Raw genomic sequence first — 21,001 nt, 5'->3', positions numbered from 1 at the left:
CCTGGCTCGCGAACCGCACTACGAACGTTAATGTGACAGGTCTTTTGGCTGATCAAGTATTTCCCTTGAAGACTATCATCCATTTCATTACAAAACTGTCCCTTTTGTGATGATCATTCCTTTTTCATTTCATTTGTTTTGCCCCGCCTTCTCAAGCTTACGTAATATACAACGAGCGGAACCTATATTGTAATTTTTGCGCCACTAAAAGCTGTCCAATGCGGACCGGCTCGAGGGACTTCATAAAAATCTTATCTCCAAGGAGCACAAATCGTTCATTCATTAAAGATTCTAAATCGTAAGAAGCAGACACAAACACATCATAACTAACGCAGATGATATTAAAGACACTCGGGGTCCTGCTGCGTTACTCTGTTCGCTGAGTGCGGGAGACGATCCCGAGGCATCACTTTGAGACTCTTTGCTTGAGGAGGATACCGAGGCGCTTTTAGAATTAGAAGCATGTGTGGTGTGGATAGATTGGGCTGTAATGCCAGACTCAGTTGCAGAAGGGTTTTTGATACCTAATGAACTTGATGCAATTGGCTCGAGGCCCAGCAATGAAGTGATGGAGTGAGATGCTGTCGTGCTAGTGGACGTATCTAGGAGTAAAGACATGGTAGTGGATTATTCGTAAATTCGACAGTGGATTTTATTGGTAGTTAAGGGGTAATGCTCTTCCAAAAATTGATAAGTCAAAAAAAGACTTGTTTCCTGAAACGTCTAAGTGAGGGACACCTTCGCCTTAAGTAAGTTTGGAGCTGTGTGCATTATTTGAGAATGCGTAAGAGGCTTTTAAAAATTTTCTGCCGTGCCCACGATTCAGAGTATTTAAACCGAGTAAACAAACGTCGTGTACCTGACTTGTATTCAGGTCTGACATCATCGTGCCTGTGGCTTTGCCTGAATCCGCGAATGTCATTGGCCTGTTTATAATTTCAATGTTTCAAGGAGTTTGACATTGTAGGAAAACAGAATGTTTTCGTCTGAGTATTATTGTGTTGTTCCAATAACGGAAGGCCGCCGACATAACCGAGTATTGATTGGAGTTACAATTGGGGAATCGTCAATGACCGTGCTTCACGCATTCGAGTGGAGAACATCATTTATTGGTCTTGAAGACCGCACTTGGCAGTCACGTTTAAGTTTTAGTCTCAAATGGCGACCCATTGTGTACTTTGTGATACGCGCAATTCGGCATTTTACTTTGGTACTGAGATTAGGCTTAGCAGGTCGTGATACGGTAATGTCAGAGGGTACTTATTAGCTAAGTCATGTGAAATGGAATCTTAAAGTAAACGTGAAATAAACGGATCAAAATGAGTGGCTTCAAATGAAGAGTCAACTGAAACAACGCGTCAAACTTCCTTCATGGGTCGCTCTTGGCATCAAACAACAGCACGCAAAAACTACAACTAGTCATTTGTTTTAGGGAACTTCAAGTTATTCATCGTGGAGCAGGTTCTTAAGTTAGTTGTTCGTAATCTGCACTTTTTTGCTGAGCCCACGAAAACCACGACTTCGCGTCCTTACGACGTTTGAAATCGATGATGTCTTCGAAAGATGGTGGCGCGGTAGCATCATCGTTAATGCCAGCATTTGATGATAAGCCCGAGATGGCAGGCTTCGCAACCTCATTTGCTGGAATTAGAGGTAATTGGGGCGTTCCTGTAATGAGACCGTCGGGCTCATTGCGCATAGAGGAGGGATTTCTGGCGAGCTGTGCTGCAGTTTGGTGAAGTGGCTGAGTTTCGCCGCTAGACTGAGAGGGCTCGATGCTTCTCCTCGACTCGCTATCATTAGTTGAACCATATCCAGAGTGGAAGGAAAACACTGATGAACTATCGTCAAAAATGGATCCCATTTCCTCTAACGATAAACCCTTAGTCTCTGGGAAAAGATAGTGCACGCACATGAAGGAAAGAACGCAAGAAAAGCCTGGAATCAAATACGTTCTCCATTGGATCAAGTCTAACAAAATTGGAGTCATTTCTCCGACAAGGAAATTGAAGAGCCAATTCGTTGCTGTTGACATCGCAGCTCCCTTGCTTCGCACAGAATTGGGCAAAACCTCATTCATCATCCACGGGATGGGTCCCCAGGATGCTCCAAAAGCAGCGTTGAAAATTATGACAAATATGACGACAACCTGAGGGGTATATGTATCGTCCAAAAATAAAGAATATGCAATGGAAAAGAGTGAAACGGCCATGACGACTGCGCCTGTCAAAAGCAATGGCTTCCGCCCCCATCCATCAACCAAATACCATGGTGGTATGGTGCTTGCCAAATAGATCAAGGAATTGATACCTGTCATCAAAATGGCCAGCCTGCCGATCCAGCCGGCACTTTCAAAAATCATAGGAGCATAGTATGACACAATATTTATACCATTTAATTGTGCAAACATTTGGGAGAAACATGCAACTGAGACCCTCTTTTTGTAACGGGTGAGCATATAACGATAAGATCTTTCGCCTCCTTCGATTCTTTGTATCAAGATGCTCTCTTTGATCTGTCTAAACTCCACCTTGGCCAACTCATCCTCAACCTCTCCATCAGCATAGAGATCGCTGATAACTATCATTCCTTCAATATCATGGTCATGATCCAAAAGCCATCTAGGTGTTTCGACGATTATGAATGTTCCTAACCAGAGGAGGAACCCCATGACACATTGAACAAACAAGGGTGAGCGCCACGAGAAGTCATTCTCGAGAAACAGGAAGCCGTAGTCAACCCAAATACTAGTTGAATACCCGACAATATTGCCGGTAAACTCCAAGCAGGCATAGAATCCTCGATCATCAGGCGGACTGATTTCTGATTGGTAGCAAGGTATGATCGTTGTGAGGAATCCGATCGCAACACCAGAGACGAGTCTTCCCAAGCCTAGAACGTAGATTGTTGGCGAAAAAGTTTGTAAAAATCCACCTACTACGAAGATAAACGAGCCCCAACGAATTGTTCTTCTTCTTCCAATTTTATCACCAACCTTTCCAGCCTCAAACGAGGAAAATAAGGCGCCTATTTCTAAAATTGCAATCATCGTACCGATTGCAGCAGGACTAGGGTGGTTGTAGTATTCTTTGAAATATGAATTGGTTAAGAGGGAAGACATCAAGCCCTGCTCAAATCCAAACAAAAATACACCTAACGAAACAAAAATGGAGGTGAAATTGAGGAGTGCCCTCCCGACAAGGAACGACTCCTTGACTTGATGGTGCGCCATGTTTAAGAAGATCAGATTCTGAGCTGAAATCGCAGGGCAAAGAAAAGTCAATGAGCGGCAAGTGACCGAAGCTGAATTTGATCTATATGCTCCAAGTATGCTGATAAAGATCCGCGTATATGCAGTGACCTAATTTGGCGGCCGTGCTTTCTCCTGCTATGTGCACGACTTAACATGTAGGCACTGACGGCATTTTCCCGTGGGGTAAGCAGGATCTCAGTAACTTTAAAACAGGGAAACGCGTGGTATTGTGAATGCAACGGTCTGCTATGTTTTAAAGGCGAATCAGGTCTTTTCCGCTTAAAGTAGCATTACGAAGTAGTGAGGGGTTATGCTTGATTCGCGGCAGTATCCGGAGGTTACTTCATTGCTGTTTAGTGATATTATTACGTAATGACTTATTTAGCAGTATTATAATGCAATTCAAATACTATTCGTTCTTGAACAAGCTGAGGGTGTATCAGTTCCTATGCTCCGATATGCCTTCGACTCTTTGGAAGATGTCCGTCTTCGGGTCTGTCAATAGTGGTACTCAATTACTGGAATCCCTGGACCCTTACCTAATATTATTCAAGCGAGTGCTGTTGAGGTGCACATTGATATCCAAGCGATCCGCATCTTCCTCGATCTTCCTCAACCTATCATTTTGAGCACCGACTTCCTGACCCATGACAGTTGCGGTGTTTCTTAATTTCTTAGAATAGGATGCAATTTGATCCAAATTTGCAGCCAACTCCTTCTCCATCTCATCATCCTCGGAATCATTCTCGAATTGGTATCTTTGAGCTTGTTGTAGATGCTTTTCACCCTGATATTTGTTAAAGGTGTCTGACTGAGTTGAGTTATTTGAAATTCCCTGTTTGACACGCTGCTCACTAGCATAAACGCCTTGTCGGTTCGTCTCTCGAAGGTATTTTTCTTGTTCCTTCTGTGCCTTCAATTTCGACTCTTGTTCACGTAAGCGAGACTTTTTGTTAAATGGATTTCCAGAGGCAGGGATGAAAATCGATCTATTGAGACGCTTCAACTCTGCGACTTTATCATCAGCGATCTTGGTTTGAGTGTCAGCAAGTAACAAATTCTGTTCGGCATTGAACAAACGTTCGGATTGCGATCCTAACATACCGAGAGTATTTGTTCCTGAAGCGTCCGCCTCTTGGGCCATTCTCAATGTGTTACGAGTCAGTGCCACGGATTCCTGTTTCACAAAACGAATGTCTTGCTTGATGGCTTCGACCTCTTCTTCCTCGGAGTTCACTTGTTCCTCCTCTGCTAAAAAGTCGTCCACTTCGAGGTTCAAGTCTTCTTCGTCCGGATCAGCATTAAGATCTAGCGTATCTGTATCCGTGGTTTTTCTGATAGGCTTCTTGGCCGTGGGCAAAGCGCTTGAGCTGGGAATAGCGTTGAGGTCAAGAGTCAGCTCATCATCACCTCTCGGCCTTGTAGTGCGCGAGCCGTAAGGGTTTGGCTTGCTGGATGATGAATAGGACTTTTCGCTGTAAGAGCCATTCCCACCATTTCGTTGAGTTTGGTACGGACTGGGTCTTGATGGCGCTGGGCCATCATCTTGACTCGCATAGGGGTTCAGTCGTCTCTCCCCGGTAGAAGAAGATGCATACGCTGAATCGCGAGCACTTGCCTCACCAGACTGGGAGTTAGCGTATGGATTACCTTGGTTTTCATTCATGTTTGCATAAGGGTTACGAGGTGCCATTCCAGGTTTGACACCTTGTCTTTCCTGGGCGTATTGCTTGAAAGCGCCGAACTTCTCTTGACGGTTATTGGCAGTCTTGGTTGTGATACCAACCTTTTGCATTGTGTCCACCAACTCCTCTTCGGTTGGATCCTTCTTCTTGAACATTTTTTTTAACCCCATGGTTGTGTAGTTGTGAACTGGAAGTTGTCTATGGTAAAAATTGAGCCGTGTACAGAAGACTGATTAGGCTATGCCGCAATATACCGGACTGGAGTTATTTGTGTGATCTTCGTGGTCGATAAGAATCTCACACGAGTAGCTCCATAGAACGACCGAAAAACGTGAACCTTTCAATCTTTTTTTCATCCAGAGAGTTTTTTCGATTTAAATTGAAGATGGAGGTGAGACAGTAAAAAAATTGAAAAAAAAAAAGTAAAGGAGTTCTGAGAAGAATATTCATAATTACTTAAGGCTTATGATTCATCGCATTTCTTTCAATCTATCGGGGCCCTGCAATCGACACAGCGAAAGAATCTCCAAAAATCTTTACACGGCGACAGGTGGGCTCCAATAAACTCGTTTGAAACATGGGCATCCTGACGAGGGGGAAGGTACTGTATAAATCCTCATCCCAAGTCGGTCCCGCAGACTTCGTCAAAGTCCGACTTCGTCAACTCCACATTCCATGATAGCTCTCAATAGGCCACCTCCGCCTCTTGACATCCAAAATGTTAAGCGGCGTAAGCTAGAACCCCCTGTGCTTCCGAAAAGTCGGGATACTACTTTTGAGTCTGCCAGTGAAGACCGTATGGATACAGACATTTCTGCTAACGAATGCCCATGTGGCTACTTACATGGTCCTGGAGAGGATCATGGACATGATATCACAGCTGTTGGGTTGAGCTCTAATTTGATGAGAGGCCCCGCTTAAAGGAAATATTAGGTAACGATCAAGAGGCTCAACAGTCACAGAATGTTTGTCAAGATGCTGGCCAGAGAAAGATACAGCTTGGCTTCATGACTACCGACTGCTTTCCATCTGGAACTCCGGGGGTTGATAGTGAGATCACTTCTTCGATTCATGGGGAAGTCACATTATGTTGCATGTGTCTTGTATCAACATACTTGCGTCAAGCAACTAACAACTTCGTGTACATTGCATGGTTAATTCTTTCGTGCTTATTACCATACGCACATATTAATAAGCTTGATGTTTGGCGCCATTCTCAAGGCGGTGTCAAACAGCATGCATCTGACAGTCTTCCGCACCCCCTCAACAGCGATGGCCGTCTTGAATCGAGTCTCCTGAAATCAAGATCGAATCAACAGAAGACAACCACTAGTGGATCATTGCTCATGTTCCTTGCTGGATTGAAGCGGGATCAAGCGCGAGTGATTCGAGACTACCAATTCTGATAAGCCTCATGAAGGATCGCGATGCCACACTTTTGGCTAATATCGCTTGTAAACGGAAATGGTCTTCGCCCCTCCGAAGATAATGCAAGCCCTAAAAAAAAAGGTAAATGAAGGATTAATGAGATATGTAATTAAACGGATTTAATGATCGACGTAAAATGCATTGTGAGCCATGGCTCCAACGGCAAAAGATAGAACCGAAGCATGGATAGAAGCAGCCAGACCATTCTAACTATCTTCAACAATCATCCGTCTTGTGAGATGCAAGTCTAATCTCCATCATTGATTCGGAGGTAGTGGATATAGCTATATTATATGGTTTATGCCACTCTGCATCAATCGCCACAGTAAGTTGCGAATAATCTGTTTGCCTCATCCCCTGCTTACCTCACAATGGCACGTTATCTATCTATTAGTGATGAGGTGTGGAGCATAATACGCACATCAACCACACAATTTCGCAACCATGACTTCGTTATAAATGGGTAGTTTTCAGCTTTAACTGAAGCCGTAGGACAATGGGATTTTTTCAGGTCTTGAAAAGAGAGCTTGAGGGTCCAGAGATCACAGAGACAAGACGAGATCATGTCGTGAACTCTTTGGATCTGGCATCCGACCAAAACTCAAAAAGCAGTCTCAACAAGGACAGAACTATTCAAGTTGAGGAACGCTCTATAGAGATCGATGAGCCATACATCGACCTTGAGCTCCATCTCACGCCTGAGGAGATTCATAGGAGGAATACCTCGAAACTCTTTAAGGTGAGACAGTTCTTCTGGGATGGTACCGACAAGCACCCAAAGGAGCAAAAGTACCTTTGCAAGTTGGATTTCTTCCTTCTCAGCTCTTCGATGCTCGGGTACTTCATCAAAAACTTGAATCAATCCAATGTCACTACTGCCTACGTCAACGGTATGGATGAGTATTACGAGATGAATCAAAACCAGTACAACTATTTAGTTACGCTATGGACCATTGGTTATATCATCGGGCAGATTCCTTCGAACTTGATTTTGCATAGAATTTCCGCCCGTTACTACTTGGGCGGCCTAGAAATAATGTGGGCTCTTTTGACCCTACTTATGATTACATGCAAAAATATAGAGTCCCTTTATGCCGTTCGGTTTTTCCTTGGGTTCTTGGAGTCAGGTTACTTCCCGGGCTTGGAGTATCTTGTTGGAAGTAATTATTCGGCATCTGAATTATCCACGAGATCCGCTTATTTCGCCGTGGCTGGTAATGCGGCAGGGTTGATCTCCGGACCTTTACAGTTGGCTGTCTTGAAGCACTTTGGGCATTCGTCAATGCCACCTTTCAAATGGATGTTTGTGCTCGATGCAGTTATTTCATTCCCAGTTGGTATCTATACCATGATAGTCGACCCAAACACGCCAAGTACCACTGATGCTTTCTACTTTTCACAGGAGGACAGATTGGTGGGCCTTGAAAGAAGAAGAAGAATCGGTGCACAATTGAACACTCGTGAGAGGTACCTGTGGAAGAAGATTAAGGGTTTCTTTGACACATGGCACATTTACGTGTTCCCGTTATTGTTTTTGGCCTACAATAATTCCTGCGCTGCCAATAGTCAACCAGCGTTCCAAACGTGGATGAAACTCGATCTCAAATTATCTCCAGATAAGTATAATACGTTTCCTTCCATTCTTACAGCTTGTGGTATTGGAACAACCTTAATCTTGGCCTATTCTCATAACTTTATTGGAGGAAAGAAGAATCATTTCTATGTCATGAGTTACTTTGTACTATTGATATGGGGTTGTGCTCTACTAGCGCATTGGCATATACCAAGAGGTCTTCACTGGTTCTCCTACTTCCTTGTTGGAGTACCTACATCCTACGGTCAGCCTTTTATTTTCTCATGGGTCAATCGTTTACTATTTGAGGACGATATGAAGAGAAATTTCGTGGTTGTTTGCACAAACACATTGGCATATGTTACAGGCGCTTGGGTGCCAATTTTTGTCTGGAATACAGCAGATAAACCTAGATATTATATTGGGTTCACATACACAGCATGTCTTGCGGGCTTTGGTTTGATCATGACAGTGATTGCTTGGCGATTGACGATACGAGACAAAAACAGGGAAGAGAGGAGACTAGCTGATGAAGTTTCAGATGAAAGTTCTCTCAAGGATGAAGGCGTTGTTGGAACTTCCATTGCACATGTGACAAAACAGGTATAGCTAAATCGACTAATGAGATAAATTTATGATAAAGACTTTCAATGGATCGAAATTTATTGGTAAAGATGCTAATATATTACAAAGTTGTCTAGGGTGTCTTTCTTATGAAGCAGTTTCGCTCTCAATCCCAAGATGAGCCTAGTCCGAAGCGGCAATTTCCTTCACAAGCTCATCGTATGCATCCTTATAGTCATCAGTCTTGTCAGAGTTTTTCTTGGACTTGCCGCCACCTGGAATAACAAAAACACAAGATGTAGGTCTCTTGGTTGCACCAGCGGAGCCCAAATCCTCCTTTGAAGGAATGAAGATGTATGGCACAGATGAATCCTCGCAGAGAACAGGAATGTGGGAGATAACATCCGCTGGAGAAATGTCTCCAGCAATAATGACGAGTCCTTTTTCACCCTTTCTCAAAGCTTTGACGACTTCTTTCACTCCTCTCTTGACATGCTTAGCCTTGGAAGCCTTTTTGACAGTTTTGAGCACCTTCTTGTTGACCTTCTTCGATGCAAGTGGTTTTGCAAATGGCAAGACTGCGACCATACGCTTGTCGTAGTTATCCTCGCCGCTCTCTTCGACCTTATCCTTCTTTGCCATGCTGACGAGTATCTGTGGAAAATGACTTGAGATAGCTAAACTATTTTTTCAGGAGATGAGGTTCCCAGGTGTACGGGTGTATTGAACGTATTGGCTCGTTTGTAACGCCGTATCATCTGGAACCTACTTGCAACTGAATTTGACCAAATGTAGCTATAATTATAGCTTATCAGATATAATTTTGTCAATTGACTCAACTCTGCTATGGGAATTCCCCCCCTCAGTACATACGTCTGGCCGTAAGAAGAACCCCGAAGGAAACAGTTATATTGAACTAGAAACAAATATCAGTAAGATCTTTTTGTCTTTGGAATTAGCTTCTTTTAAAAATTTTTCATATTGAAAGCATTCTGCTTTTTATTGCCCTATTTCATATTTTTTATTTGACATTTCGAATTCTTGATTTTGCAAGAATCTGCATCTCGTAGGAAAATTCGTAAACCTCACTGCAACCTTTTCGCATTTACTGGAAAGATATATTGAGGGACAATCAAGCACTCCTTCAATTTTGCAAAAGTAAAACTTTCAAAAACCATTCTTACCAATGACATCAGCTTTAAAAGCATGACCTGGTTGCCTTCTACTTGTCAGCAAATATAATTTGTATGTATTAGTTATCTGAAACACGTGATTACTATATGCATCAATACATCGTAATCAGAAACCATTTACATCTACCGATGCATCAAAGAGGAGGTAAAGCTTCACAAAGCTACTCACGAAAACGGAGAAACGATGATCAGCATACGGATCAGTTCAGTGATAATCCATTGCTCCTCGAAAACCCTGTTATACCAGACACAGTACGTTCTGTGGTGGAGCCGGACAAAGTGAAGACCTATCTTCAAAAGCTTATTCCTGAAAAGAAGTCCGAAGAAAAGTCAACTCATGTGAAAATTCTTCTAGGGAACTCCGAGTCACAAATTTTCACAGCCGAATTCAAGAGCGAATTGATAGAAAACTTCCACCTTGATTCCATCACTTTGTCTGAGAGCAGCCCGTTTAGCATTGATCGCATTGTAACACTTTATGGTCAACAGATTAATTTGCTGGCAGCCACTGCGTTTATTGGTTTCATAATATCTGCGGTATCGAACAACCTTTTGAAGCATGAGTCCTTCACTCTACGATCACAGAACTACAAAATCGATATCTTGTTGGAAGCCAGGGAGTTTGAGTTGGTGCTGTTTTCAGAGGGCAAAGCACTGGTTGACTTTGCGCCATACGACTTCAACCGAAATCTCAACGTTGTAAACATAAAAGGTGATCTTCAATACTTGATGAATACCGTTTCAGAGTATTCCCGAAGATTTCAATTCAAAGTATACAAGCAAGATACAGATATAAAAATCCTTTCCACTATAAGGCTGCATGATTATGACCATTTGTTCGAGTCTTCAGAAACGGAAGACCAGTTACGAGTCAGCAAGGAAGAGCTTCTCAAATTCATTTATCTGAAGAACGTCTTGAATGATCTCTCCTGTAAATAAACTTTATTTTTTTATATATCAAACACGAGATACCTCCAATTCTTTAGATTTCCTCGAAATAGAGGCGACACGGTCTCCGAGAGACAAAGCCAAGCCCTGACCCTTTGACCTTATCCTCACATGTCCTATGATATAACCATCGGCCAGTTTCTCGATGCACAAGTTAGCCAAGGCGTCCTCACCAAAGGAGGATCGAGAATAAAGATTGGCGGCCAAAAAGTGACATTCTTCGCCAATTATAGCGCCCGGCGTCAAACAATTCATGTTAGTTCCTGCCATCAAATCGTCCAAGTATTCTTTCAAAGATGCCTTCTTCGATTTAATAGTAATTTTGTTCTCCCACTCAAACTCGTTCCACATAGTGCGGAACGCACTCTCAGTACAAGAAGCAGGCTTGATGTAGTCCATTATGTCCACATGAACATCGTTGAGGATGACGATGGTAGAATCATCCGAGTGCTGACCATCGTAGACAATGTTACCAAAGATCACGCCGGTATCAGCACTTGTAACCTTGACAGTGACAGAAAGATTGTAGAATCCGTGAGGCCCGATGTTGGCGGTTGCACCGTTGTCGACAACCTTCAAATCTCCCAATGTAGCAAACTCGACTGAAAGATTTCTGAGAGTGTTTGTCGTTTGATTAACCAACAAAACCTCCAATGTAACGTCATACTGATGCACCTTGACATATGCTTCAGCATAGATTGGGTCAGAGAAACCAGTCAACTGCAAAATCTTGTTGAGCCTCGACGAAAGTCCCTCTTTCTTGGAGACAACGCCAGCGACGCCCGTGAGGTCATCTCCAAGGGCATCTGTAGAACCGCCGTCCTTGTCGAGCTGCCTGAACACTATGGCGTCATCAACATGCTCAGCGTTGTCATGCAAATCTCTTGCCTCGGACTCAGCCTGTTTCTTCTGTGCCGTTTGCACCTGGCTCTTGTAGGCATCCTTGGTATCTTCTAAGAATCCCTTTTCAATGAGATCGTGGTCCTGGTCATCGGTTAAAAATTTAATGCAAGCCAAAATTCTGTCAGCAGAATCTTCATCAATTCTCTTCAGAACAAAGCTAGACTCACCGACTCTTAGTATGGACACCATGATCAATAATGCCTCGGCTCTCAATGCATTCAAGTGTTTATCAGCAGTTTCTAGACGTCCCAATCTCAAGACAAATTTGACGAGCGTAGATGCCAAAACTGAAGCCAAGTAGAAGTCACCGGCCAAGATAAGTTTTCTAATACGGAACGAGTCCTCATCATCGCTCGTATTAGTTTGCGCACTCAAGGCACTCTCTGTGGCGTAGGTTCCGTCTGGCAAAACTACGGGACCCTTCTTCGATTTAGTTGAGGATTCACCGCTCTCATCCTCATCGGCCTCTTCCGAGTATCCCTCAAGCTGTCTCTTTTCACTGGCCAAAATAGGGACCTCACCGATGCTAGATCTTAAGAATTTCCAGGCATCCTTGATCGATTGTTCACTCAATGAGTATTCACCCAAGACCCAGAATGCACCGCGGAACACCTTGCCTGACTTGACATCCGACAAGCTCTTAATCAACTTGTGGATGATCGATTCTCTCAAATCTGGGAACTTCTCGACAACTTCCTTGACAAATGTAATCACATCGTAAGCTGCAGCATTTGTGAGATCACCAATCGATTCCAAAAGCAAGTCAATGACATTTGTCGCAACCTCGCTGAAGTCGATCGCCAATTTGTGGATAGCGTTCACCAACAACTGTCTGTATTCGGCGGCGTTGTCTTCGTTGGAAGCAGAGGCTTTCTGCAATTCTTTCTTGAGCAACTTAACGACGTCTTCAACGTTTCTGCTTGTGATCAATTGTAATGTCACGTCAAGTGCCTTCTTACGCACACCGATATCCTGGGTGGATAAAACACCCAAGATGTCCAAGCACAAGCCTTGCAACAAGCCCGGACTCTTTCTGTTAAGCTCACTGATACGCTCCAATGTAATGATTTTCACATTGTTATCAGCTTCCTTAGTAGCGAGCTCAACAAACTTATTGCCGGCCAAAATCATGGAGTCAGATGAAGCTGACAAGGAGATCAAAGTAATTGCAGCCTCGTAAACGACAACATTGGATGATGATTCAATAATCTCAGATACCAAAAGCACGTATTGCTGTCTCAAATTGACAGCCGTCTGAGCATCCTTTCTGATGAACTCGACAAAGGCGAGTTGTAAAAGGGAATCCAATGTTTCGATTTGGTGAATGTTGTCCTGGATGTACAGTAAAGTAGCATCTCTACTCAAATCACTGAGACACACGAATGCATTTCTCTTGCACACTGAATCAAACTCTTCCACCAAGAAGCTGTAAATCAATTCAGGAGCATCGGGAATAAGATGGCTCGAAACCTTATAAATGGAGTAAAGAGCGAAAATTGCATTCTTTCTCACATAAGCATGTCTGTGAACCAAACATTGACGCACGTTTGGAATCAATGTCTCCAACAACTCGGCCTCTCTCAATTTGCAGAGGAATCTTAAAGTATTACCTCTCACGTACTCATTTGGATGCTGCAAGTCGTGCTGAATGGCGTTGCATACCAAAATCATTTCATGTCTCATCTTACCTTGGTTGTCTAACTTTGGACAAACCTCCCAGTAGAAATACAACAACTTCTTCAATTCCTTGTTTCTCGAGGGCATGATAAAACGAATGATATGCATCAACAATTCAGGCATTGGATCACCATTCAAAACTGCTGTAATGATTCTTTTCATAGCCAGAATCTTGACTTCGTCCTTGCTCTTTTCCAAAAGTGTCTTCAATTCAGACACGGATGTTTTCGACGCGGCATTGGGCTCATAAATGAGCATGTACCCTGCGTCAGACATTCTTGGTAGTTACTCAGGAGCTTTGGAAACCTTTACGCCTTTAGGACAATAGTAATGGTCTATGGAAGACTTGAGATCGCTCACCAAAGATGTTTTGAGATTTTTTGAATATTAACACCTGGATAGAATGGCTGAATCGCGGCCTTTCGACACATGATCACAATCACGTGACTACATAGGTACCTATTCTTTATCAGGCTTGACCTACAATAGAAATAACCGGTATCATTTTTCGTTAAATATATGCATGTCTATTCATTATCGCTGCTTTCGCTATCAGGGTTCGCAAGCACCAAACGGGGTTTTTGAACTTCGTCTTCTTCTTCAAAGTCTTGATGCATGGTACCGTCTGTAGATGGGCTAAAGCGATCCGTTTCTTCCATTTCTTCATCGTAGCGATATCCTGGGTGTTGATAATAACCTTCAGTCAAGCGTGCTTCACTAATACTGCCGACAGAATGACGAGATGAAGTCAGTGTATGCCGCGACAAATGAGACTGAGAGTCAACATGAGAACCTGAATCCCTTACGGGAGTAGTAGACGTCGTTGAAGGCAAAATCGAGCTCAGAACTGAACCAGCAAATGAGCCGGTCCGAGAGGGTGCATTGCTGTTTTGCCTTAGTGAATTTCCTCGAGATAAAGCGGTGGATGGTAATGTCAGTCTCGACAGAGAGACAGGGGTGATCTGTTTTCCTTCATGCCTTTGGAAGGTACTCGATCTTCCCAAGGACCCAAATTTGTTCAGGCCCTCTGATTCATCAACTTCAGTAGCAAGAAGACGGGGAGCAAGATGGCCATGCTTAAGACCCACACCACTTGACTGATTCTTCCTGTTGCCGCGCAATCTATTATACCGATCATTCGAAGGCGTGAGCTGCCGCTTATCAACTGGTAATATACCCACAGGTAGTTTCCAAGTCTCTGGACCCAAGTCGTTGTAAGAAGTACCAGCATTGCGTCGCACTGTTTGAACATAATTCGAGCGCTCGCCCTCACCGGGTCGTAGGGAGATGGACTTCTTCAATGCTGCTAATGTAATGTGGCGATTGGAATTTGTGCTGAAAATGGAGCTTATTGACAGAGACTTGCGGTGGAATGTGTTTGCAGGGGTGGAGGTTACCAGAGCTTTTGAGAATGTTGAATCGCTGGCAATAGATGTAAATGTCGGGGCACTTCTGAGAGGCTGGCGGGTCTGGTGTGGGTAGTTTGCTCTGATGGAAGGTTGAACCCGATCCAAAGTTGGGTTACTGGAGTTGGTTGCAACATTTCCGCCGGTGGAGCCTGAAGTGAGCACCTCATGAAGGAGCTCAGTGGGATAGGTTGAATGAGGCGAAGGAGGTTTGGATCTTGCAGGGTCAGATTCAAAGACTTGACTGGAAGTGTGAGTCGACCGGCTGCTCGCATGCGGAGGACCTTGTAAATCTTGACTCTCAATCTTACTTGTCAGGCTCATGCTAAGCTGAGATTGATTTTCACTCATCATATTGCTTCTTACTGATGAGTGATTAGTCTCAACGTTATGAATTGGCTCCCCCATGGTGTCAACAAAGTGAAGGCTTTCAACGCTCACCAGTGATGTTGGCCTTAATTGGTATGCCTCATGTTGTGCTGTCGATGCTATATTTTCGGAGGAAGGTTCTCCATACTCTGTATCAATCTGGTTCCCAAATTTGAGCTGGTCATCAAAGACAGGTTCATTTTCGGCGGTGGGAGGAAATTGGTATGGATTGAAATGCGTGGTAGGGGCTGGCTCCCGTGATGTAGAATTGGAAAGATGATCAGGTTGCGACAACTGAGTTGGCCCCAGATCACCCACAAAAAACAGTCTCTGAGATTCTGAGCCAGAGTCTCTGTCTGAACTGCGTATCGAGTCTGCATTTACTGGAGCGCTAGGCTCTCTTTGAACCTCCTCGCTTGTGGTACCACCACGCTGTTGCGAGCTTTTACGAAAGTTCATCATGTCATGAATTTCATCTTCCAAGGTACAGATGATTTCATCCAAACTATCTGCTTTTGTTGCAGCTGTGTCGATGCTTGTGCCATACTTTCGTTCCTTTAACGCAACTGCATGGGGCTTGGCTGAATCATTCGAATGAGACAGTTTAAATGAATCAAGGTCATCTCCTGGTGGAGGGGGTTTTCTTGTGAGTTTTCTCGCTGGCTTCGGAAGGCTGACACTTTCATTGCTAAAAGTGCTCATGGAATGTGTATCACTAGGCAGCTTGTTCTTTAGGTCTCTCTTTGGGTCACTCTGATACAGCATCGGCAGATTACTGAGTGGCGGTTTTGACAAGGGATTAAGGCTCCCAGAAGACAGCTTCGATTGTATGGATCTTGCTTCATGATGCTCAGGCTGGCCCTGGGAATAGTCCAGAGAGGTGAAAATGGAGGAAAGCCTGCTTCCAAGCAACCTTGATGAACGTTTTTCTCGCTCCATTTTCGATGAGCTCCTTTTGTTTGAGGATCAATGGCTGGGTAAATTTCTGTGCTGGTTCAGACCTTGATCGAAGTTTAAGAACGGTGCAGTAACATTGCATGAATGAGGTACACCATACACGTGACACAACTTGGGGAACCCTAATTTCGGAAAGTTAACTTAAACTTAGTCATTTTTTTGGGATTGATTGAATCGAAAAAGGAATCATCTTGATGTGCTTAAATTAGTCTCTGAAGAATTAGCTTATCATTGAGAAATCGACTTTGGGCACAACTTGCGTGAAGTTCTATACCACTTGATGCAAATCTTTGTCAGCTACACTCTGAATATTCTGAAGCGGATAACGCCAGAGAATGCAAAAAAAGCCATCATCTGTAAAAATTTTCACCTAGAAAAACCTCTAATGTATTGCCAATATTGCCCATGAAAGTCCGATATCTGTGTCGACCTTCTCACTAGCCTGCATCTCCAATTGCTCTATAAAAGCTTTCAGCACAGGCTTCCTTCCTGAAATCAACGATGTCTAGCAAAAGTATGTCTGAAACACACCATCAAAATGTTTCCAATTTCTTACTAACGAGTAGCCGAAACAAAAGCTCCTGAAATTGATTACTCTATCAATAACTCCGACGTTGTCGAGAAGTACAAGACCGCTGGTACCATTTCCTCCAAAGTTTTGGCGGAGGTGAGAAAGACCGTTAAGGATGGCTCCAAAATCTTCGACATCTGTCAATTGGGTGATAAGCTCATGGAGGATGAGCTTCTGAACGTTTACTCGTCCAAGAAGAACAAGACTTCTAAGGGTATTGCCTTCCCTACCTGTGTGAACCCCAACAATATCCCAGCTCATTTGTCTCCAGAGTCTGAAGAAGATGATGCTAACTTGACTCTCAAAAACGGAGATGTTGTCAACATCATGCTTGGTGTCCAGATTGACGGTTTCCCTGCCATCATTGCTGACACTTTGGTCGTTGGTGAGAGTGCTGAGAACCCAGTCACTGGTATCAAGGCCGATTTGCTTCAAGCTGCTTGGAATGCTTCCGAGGCTGCTATCAGAACCTTCAAGCCTGGTAACAGAAACTTCGATGTCACCAACGTTGTCGACAAGGTTGCGAAGGATTTCGGCGTGGCTGCTGTTCAGAGCATGTTGACCCACAACCAGGAACGTGATGTCTTGTACGGTCCTAAGGAGGTCATTTTGAACCCAGCCAAGGAACACAAGAACAGAATGGATACCCACAGATTCGAGGAGCTGGAAGTGTACGGCTTGGACATCTTGATCTCCACCTCCGCCGACGGAAAGGTCAAGAAGTCTAACTTCAAGACTACCTTGCACAAGTTGACCGGAAACAACTACTCTCTTAAGTTGAACACATCTCGTCAGGCCCTCAAGGCGTTTAAGGAGAAGGTTCCCGGCCATTTCCCTGCCAACGTTAAGATTTTTGAAGAGCCAAGAAAGGTTCGTGTTGGTTTGATTGAGTGCAGCAACCACGAAGTTGTATTGCCATACGATATTATGGAAGGTGCATCTGACTCTTTTATTGCCCAGTTCTTCACCACCATCGCCATCACCAAGAACGGCATCGTCAAGTACACCTCTCCATCATTCAACCCTGAATTGTACAAAACAGAAAAGAAGATCGAGGACGAGGACCTTGCGAAGTTCATCGCCGAGCCCTTGCCTGAGCCAAAGCCAAAGAAGAAGAAGAAGAAGCCAGCTAAGAAGGCCGGTGAGGAACAGGCCTAATCCAGATTCAATTACTAACTACGTATAATGAATAAATTTGGATTTTCTTAGATAAGAAAGTTGTAGGCCTGATACAGTTTGAGCTTGCTTGCTCAGTATTGACTGAGAAACCTTACAATTTATAATAAGGATTATTAAGAAGGGGCGAAAAAAAAAAAAAAAAAAAAAAAAAATCAAACCCGACGACCACACTTTGTTGTCATGTTCTCTACATATTACAGCCATAAGCGAAGACTTGGGTCTTGGTTGACTAAGTAAACCTGTTGCTTTCATGAATTTTCGTTTTTCTTTTGCATTTTTAGGAGGGTAAATCTCGAAATAACTTCGCTCTTCAAACTACAAAAACCCAATCACAGCTCCATCAATTGCAAGTTGGAGCCAACGATTGCCTATTCAAAGCAAAGTCCAGTATCGGACAAAATCAAGAGTTTTAAAAAATATTTTCTTGAACTGTCACAACGCATGAAGAATCTGTTTCAGATTTCACGTTGGCCATTAAAACAATACAAAGAGTTAAAATAAGGAATTAAATTACTTAATCTAAACCAAAGCCATGAATAATTTTGTAAGAATCCAATTGTCCATATGAAGCTCTCCTTGACAAGTTCTAGATTATCCCTTATTTTGATTTTCAGCACTAAACTTACGCCAACGTGTTTTGGTATTCTATCATTGCTTTAAAGAGAACCTCAACGAACAGACAAAATGTTTCAGTTAAACAAACAGCTTATGATATATTTTTTATTCTCTTCCTTGAAACAGTATTTTTTGCACGGTTTCACCTAGGCATAATTCTATTTGTCACACTTCACCAACAAAACGCGATGGAAAATTTCGTCCTACTCTCTTTTAGTGATCAACAGATCTCACTACATATTCGAGCTCACGGAACTGCTCCTATCAAAGACCAACAATTCCTGCCCCAGCTTAGACTCATTAGCTGCTGCTTAACTAAGGATCGTTGAAATTTGGGCGTTCTCGTATTTATCAACCACGATCGCATGGTAGATCCAGTGCAACCAACTAAACCGCCTGCTCCGCGAGGGCGTGGGCGGCCAAGATCCGATAAGCTGCTCAAGGCAGCAAAGGAGGAGAAAGTTCCTAAGAAGCGTGGCAGAAAACCTGGCTCTCTTGGGAAGAAGAAATTGGCAGCGCAACGAAAGTCTGCGAGAGATGAAGCCTCCTCGTCAAGACAAAGCCGATTGGAGGATAGTCCGAATATCTCAAGAAGGGCGGCAAAGGCGCTGCGTATAGAAGATATCTTCTTGGCTCCAGGTTCGATGCCTGCTACACGAAATAACCCATTATACCCCAATTCCTCACCAGGCAAAACAAGCTCAACAATTGAGGGAAGTCAAGAAAAGACATTTATAGAGCCCGAGCTTGCCACACCACAACCCGGATACTCCGGCTATCCACTTGAAGCATTACCTCCACAGCAAAAAATAAAGCGTCCACTATCCGGAACGCCCAGAGGAAGGAAACCCAAGGGAGATAGTTCTCCACAAGCGACCCCGGTTCCAAGTGATATCGACACCACGGAAACGGAGAGGAAGTACAAAGCCCAACTCGAGACACCCGTGTCTGAATCTATTCTGACCGCTTCCGAAATACGAACTCCGCTTAAAGGTAAAAAAAGAGGCCGGAAACCAAAGTGGGCAACGAACCCAGAACTCAAGTCATCGCCCTCAGGTCTTAAAATTCGCATTCCAGCAACCCCAAAATCAAGCAGAAATGGCGAAGACTCAGCCAGATCAGCCCCAGGTCTGTCCCGCACAAAACGACTCAAAATCACTTCACCAAAGAAACAGCCCACGGTGGGGTTGGCGCCAGCAATAGACAATGCACCTGAGTCGGACGACTCAAATAGCAATGACGATTTCTGTGCTACTTGTGGCGGAACCGGAGTATTCATCTGTTGTGATACCTGTCCAAAATCGTTTCACCTTCTTTGTTGCGAGCCTCCCATACAAGAGATCCCAGAAGAGAACTGGAACTGCAATGAATGTCGTGCAGCACAAGGAATTGACCCCAGGAAGTATCACAACAATATTGGTATGTTTGGCCCGCTTATCAATTCCATGCATGGCCGCAATCCCACTGAATTCAGATTGCCTAAGAAGCTCCGGGATGCCACTTTCATTGACGTCACTACGGGACCCGATGACAACTACACGGACTCGCATTTGAAACCCGAGCTTTCTTACAGCAAGGTGAATGGGTCACAGATCGTTGGCTTCAATAAAAATGAAGACTTAGACATTGACTCCCTCTATGATAAAAACGGCCGGCCGTTTTTGTGCCATCGGTGCCGAGAGTCAGGCCTTAAGAGGAGGACGATGGTGTCTTGCGACTACTGTCCTCTCTATTGGCATCTAGATTGCTTACCGGAGCCTGTTTCCCTGGCAAAAACCATTGGCCTTAAGTGGAGATGTCCGAACCACATCGAAAATCTTGTGCCAATCAGCTGGTCTGACAGGAGATCTTTTAGGGATTGTGCTGTTGTTGACTCCGGTCTACACTCCAATTTCATAAAAATTATGGAGGCTAGCAATTTCTTGATCAAGTTCGAGGACCAGGGTTTTATCGCAGAAAACAAGCAACCAACTTTACAGGACTATCTTCAATTTCAGAAGGAGGATTTCATATCTAGCAAGTCAGACTATGTTGCAAAATTTTCTAAAAACGATGATGGACTGGACACTGAAAACGATGAAGATACATTTCCTCTTTTCAAAGTACCTGAATATCTTGAAAACTATACCGTGGGCAACAAAGTTGTTGGAAAGTCGTCTAAGAAACTGGCTCGCGTCTTATTAATGACCAATGCCGATGACAATGATCAGAAGCCTTTTATTTATCGTGTTCCAGAGAAACAGGTCCTTCTTGATTTCATCCACAAAGGCGAGTCGCTGAAAGCGTCCGTCCTAGCAGAGTTGAACTCCTACGAATCAAAGAAAGAGGCAGAGCACAAAAGAGACTCTAAAGCAGCTGAAGATCTCCAATTCTTCAGTGAAAACAAATCCGAGACGGCAGTTTCTAGACGAGGTGATCCGCATCTCAACTTGGACGAGCTTGTAGCTGCGGCCACTGCCTCCGCCACTACACAGACAACTGATTCGGCAGTTGATAATTCTGAGATCGAGGATCTTCAGAAGATCAAGGAATTAATGGAGCTCAAGGGCCGCGACGCACTCTTGAAGTTCCTCAAATCATAATTACTCTGGGCCTTATGGTTCAGTAAACCAACCTCGCATGATCTATCGTCGTATATTACAGTCATAAAGCATTCTAAACGTTCGTCGTAGTTATTTTC

General features: G+C 43.7%; 8 protein-coding genes across 8 annotated transcripts; 4 read left to right on the top strand and 4 right to left on the bottom strand.

Annotated features, from left to right (window-relative positions):
* Nucleotides 1-1,465: 1,465 nt before the first annotated feature.
* Nucleotides 1,466-5,093, bottom strand: C7M61_003449 (uncharacterized protein; the record flags this gene model as incomplete). Its single annotated transcript, XM_024858788.1, has 2 exons — nt 1,466-2,816; nt 3,793-5,093. The coding sequence occupies 2 exons, from the start codon at nt 5,091-5,093 to the stop codon at nt 1,466-1,468; spliced, it is 2,652 nt and encodes an 883-aa protein (XP_024712875.1).
* A 1,769-nt stretch (nt 5,094-6,862) lies between these two features.
* On the top strand, nt 6,863-8,548 carry C7M61_003448 (uncharacterized protein; the record flags this gene model as incomplete). Its single annotated transcript, XM_024858787.1, has 1 exon — nt 6,863-8,548. One exon carries the CDS (start codon nt 6,863-6,865, stop codon nt 8,546-8,548), a length of 1,686 nt encoding a protein of 561 aa, XP_024712874.1.
* Nucleotides 8,549-8,686: 138 nt separating this feature from the next.
* On the bottom strand, nt 8,687-9,145 carry NHP2 (snoRNA-binding protein; the record flags this gene model as incomplete). Its single annotated transcript, XM_024858786.1, has 1 exon — nt 8,687-9,145. One exon carries the CDS (start codon nt 9,143-9,145, stop codon nt 8,687-8,689), a length of 459 nt encoding a protein of 152 aa, XP_024712873.1.
* Nucleotides 9,146-9,825: 680 nt separating this feature from the next.
* Nucleotides 9,826-10,635, top strand: C7M61_003446 (uncharacterized protein; the record flags this gene model as incomplete). Its single annotated transcript, XM_024858785.1, has 1 exon — nt 9,826-10,635. One exon carries the CDS (start codon nt 9,826-9,828, stop codon nt 10,633-10,635), a length of 810 nt encoding a protein of 269 aa, XP_024712872.1.
* Nucleotides 10,636-10,745: 110 nt separating this feature from the next.
* On the bottom strand, nt 10,746-13,500 carry SEC26 (coatomer subunit beta; the record flags this gene model as incomplete). The annotated part of the gene is made up of 2 exons (XM_024858784.1): nt 10,746-10,750; nt 10,773-13,500. 2 exons carry the CDS (start codon nt 13,498-13,500, stop codon nt 10,746-10,748), a joined length of 2,733 nt encoding a protein of 910 aa, XP_024712871.1.
* A 251-nt stretch (nt 13,501-13,751) lies between these two features.
* On the bottom strand, nt 13,752-15,938 carry C7M61_003444 (uncharacterized protein; the record flags this gene model as incomplete). Its single annotated transcript, XM_024858783.1, has 1 exon — nt 13,752-15,938. The coding sequence occupies one exon, from the start codon at nt 15,936-15,938 to the stop codon at nt 13,752-13,754; it is 2,187 nt and encodes a 728-aa protein (XP_024712870.1).
* A 519-nt stretch (nt 15,939-16,457) lies between these two features.
* Nucleotides 16,458-17,685, top strand: C7M61_003443 (uncharacterized protein; the record flags this gene model as incomplete). The annotated part of the gene is made up of 2 exons (XM_024858782.1): nt 16,458-16,470; nt 16,523-17,685. 2 exons carry the CDS (start codon nt 16,458-16,460, stop codon nt 17,683-17,685), a joined length of 1,176 nt encoding a protein of 391 aa, XP_024712869.1.
* A 1,001-nt stretch (nt 17,686-18,686) lies between these two features.
* C7M61_003442 (uncharacterized protein) lies at nt 18,687-20,903 on the top strand (the record flags this gene model as incomplete). The annotated part of the gene is made up of 1 exon (XM_024858781.1): nt 18,687-20,903. The coding sequence occupies one exon, from the start codon at nt 18,687-18,689 to the stop codon at nt 20,901-20,903; it is 2,217 nt and encodes a 738-aa protein (XP_024712868.1).
* Between the last annotated feature and the right edge of the window lie 98 nt (nt 20,904-21,001).

This window comes from Candidozyma pseudohaemuli (assembly GCF_003013735.1).
Source record: "Candidozyma pseudohaemuli strain B12108 chromosome Unknown scaffold00009, whole genome shotgun sequence".
Taxonomy (NCBI): domain Eukaryota; kingdom Fungi; phylum Ascomycota; class Pichiomycetes; order Serinales; family Metschnikowiaceae; genus Candidozyma; species Candidozyma pseudohaemuli.
Note: the sequence above shows the minus strand (reverse complement) of the source record. Positions and strands in the feature narration are given on the sequence as shown.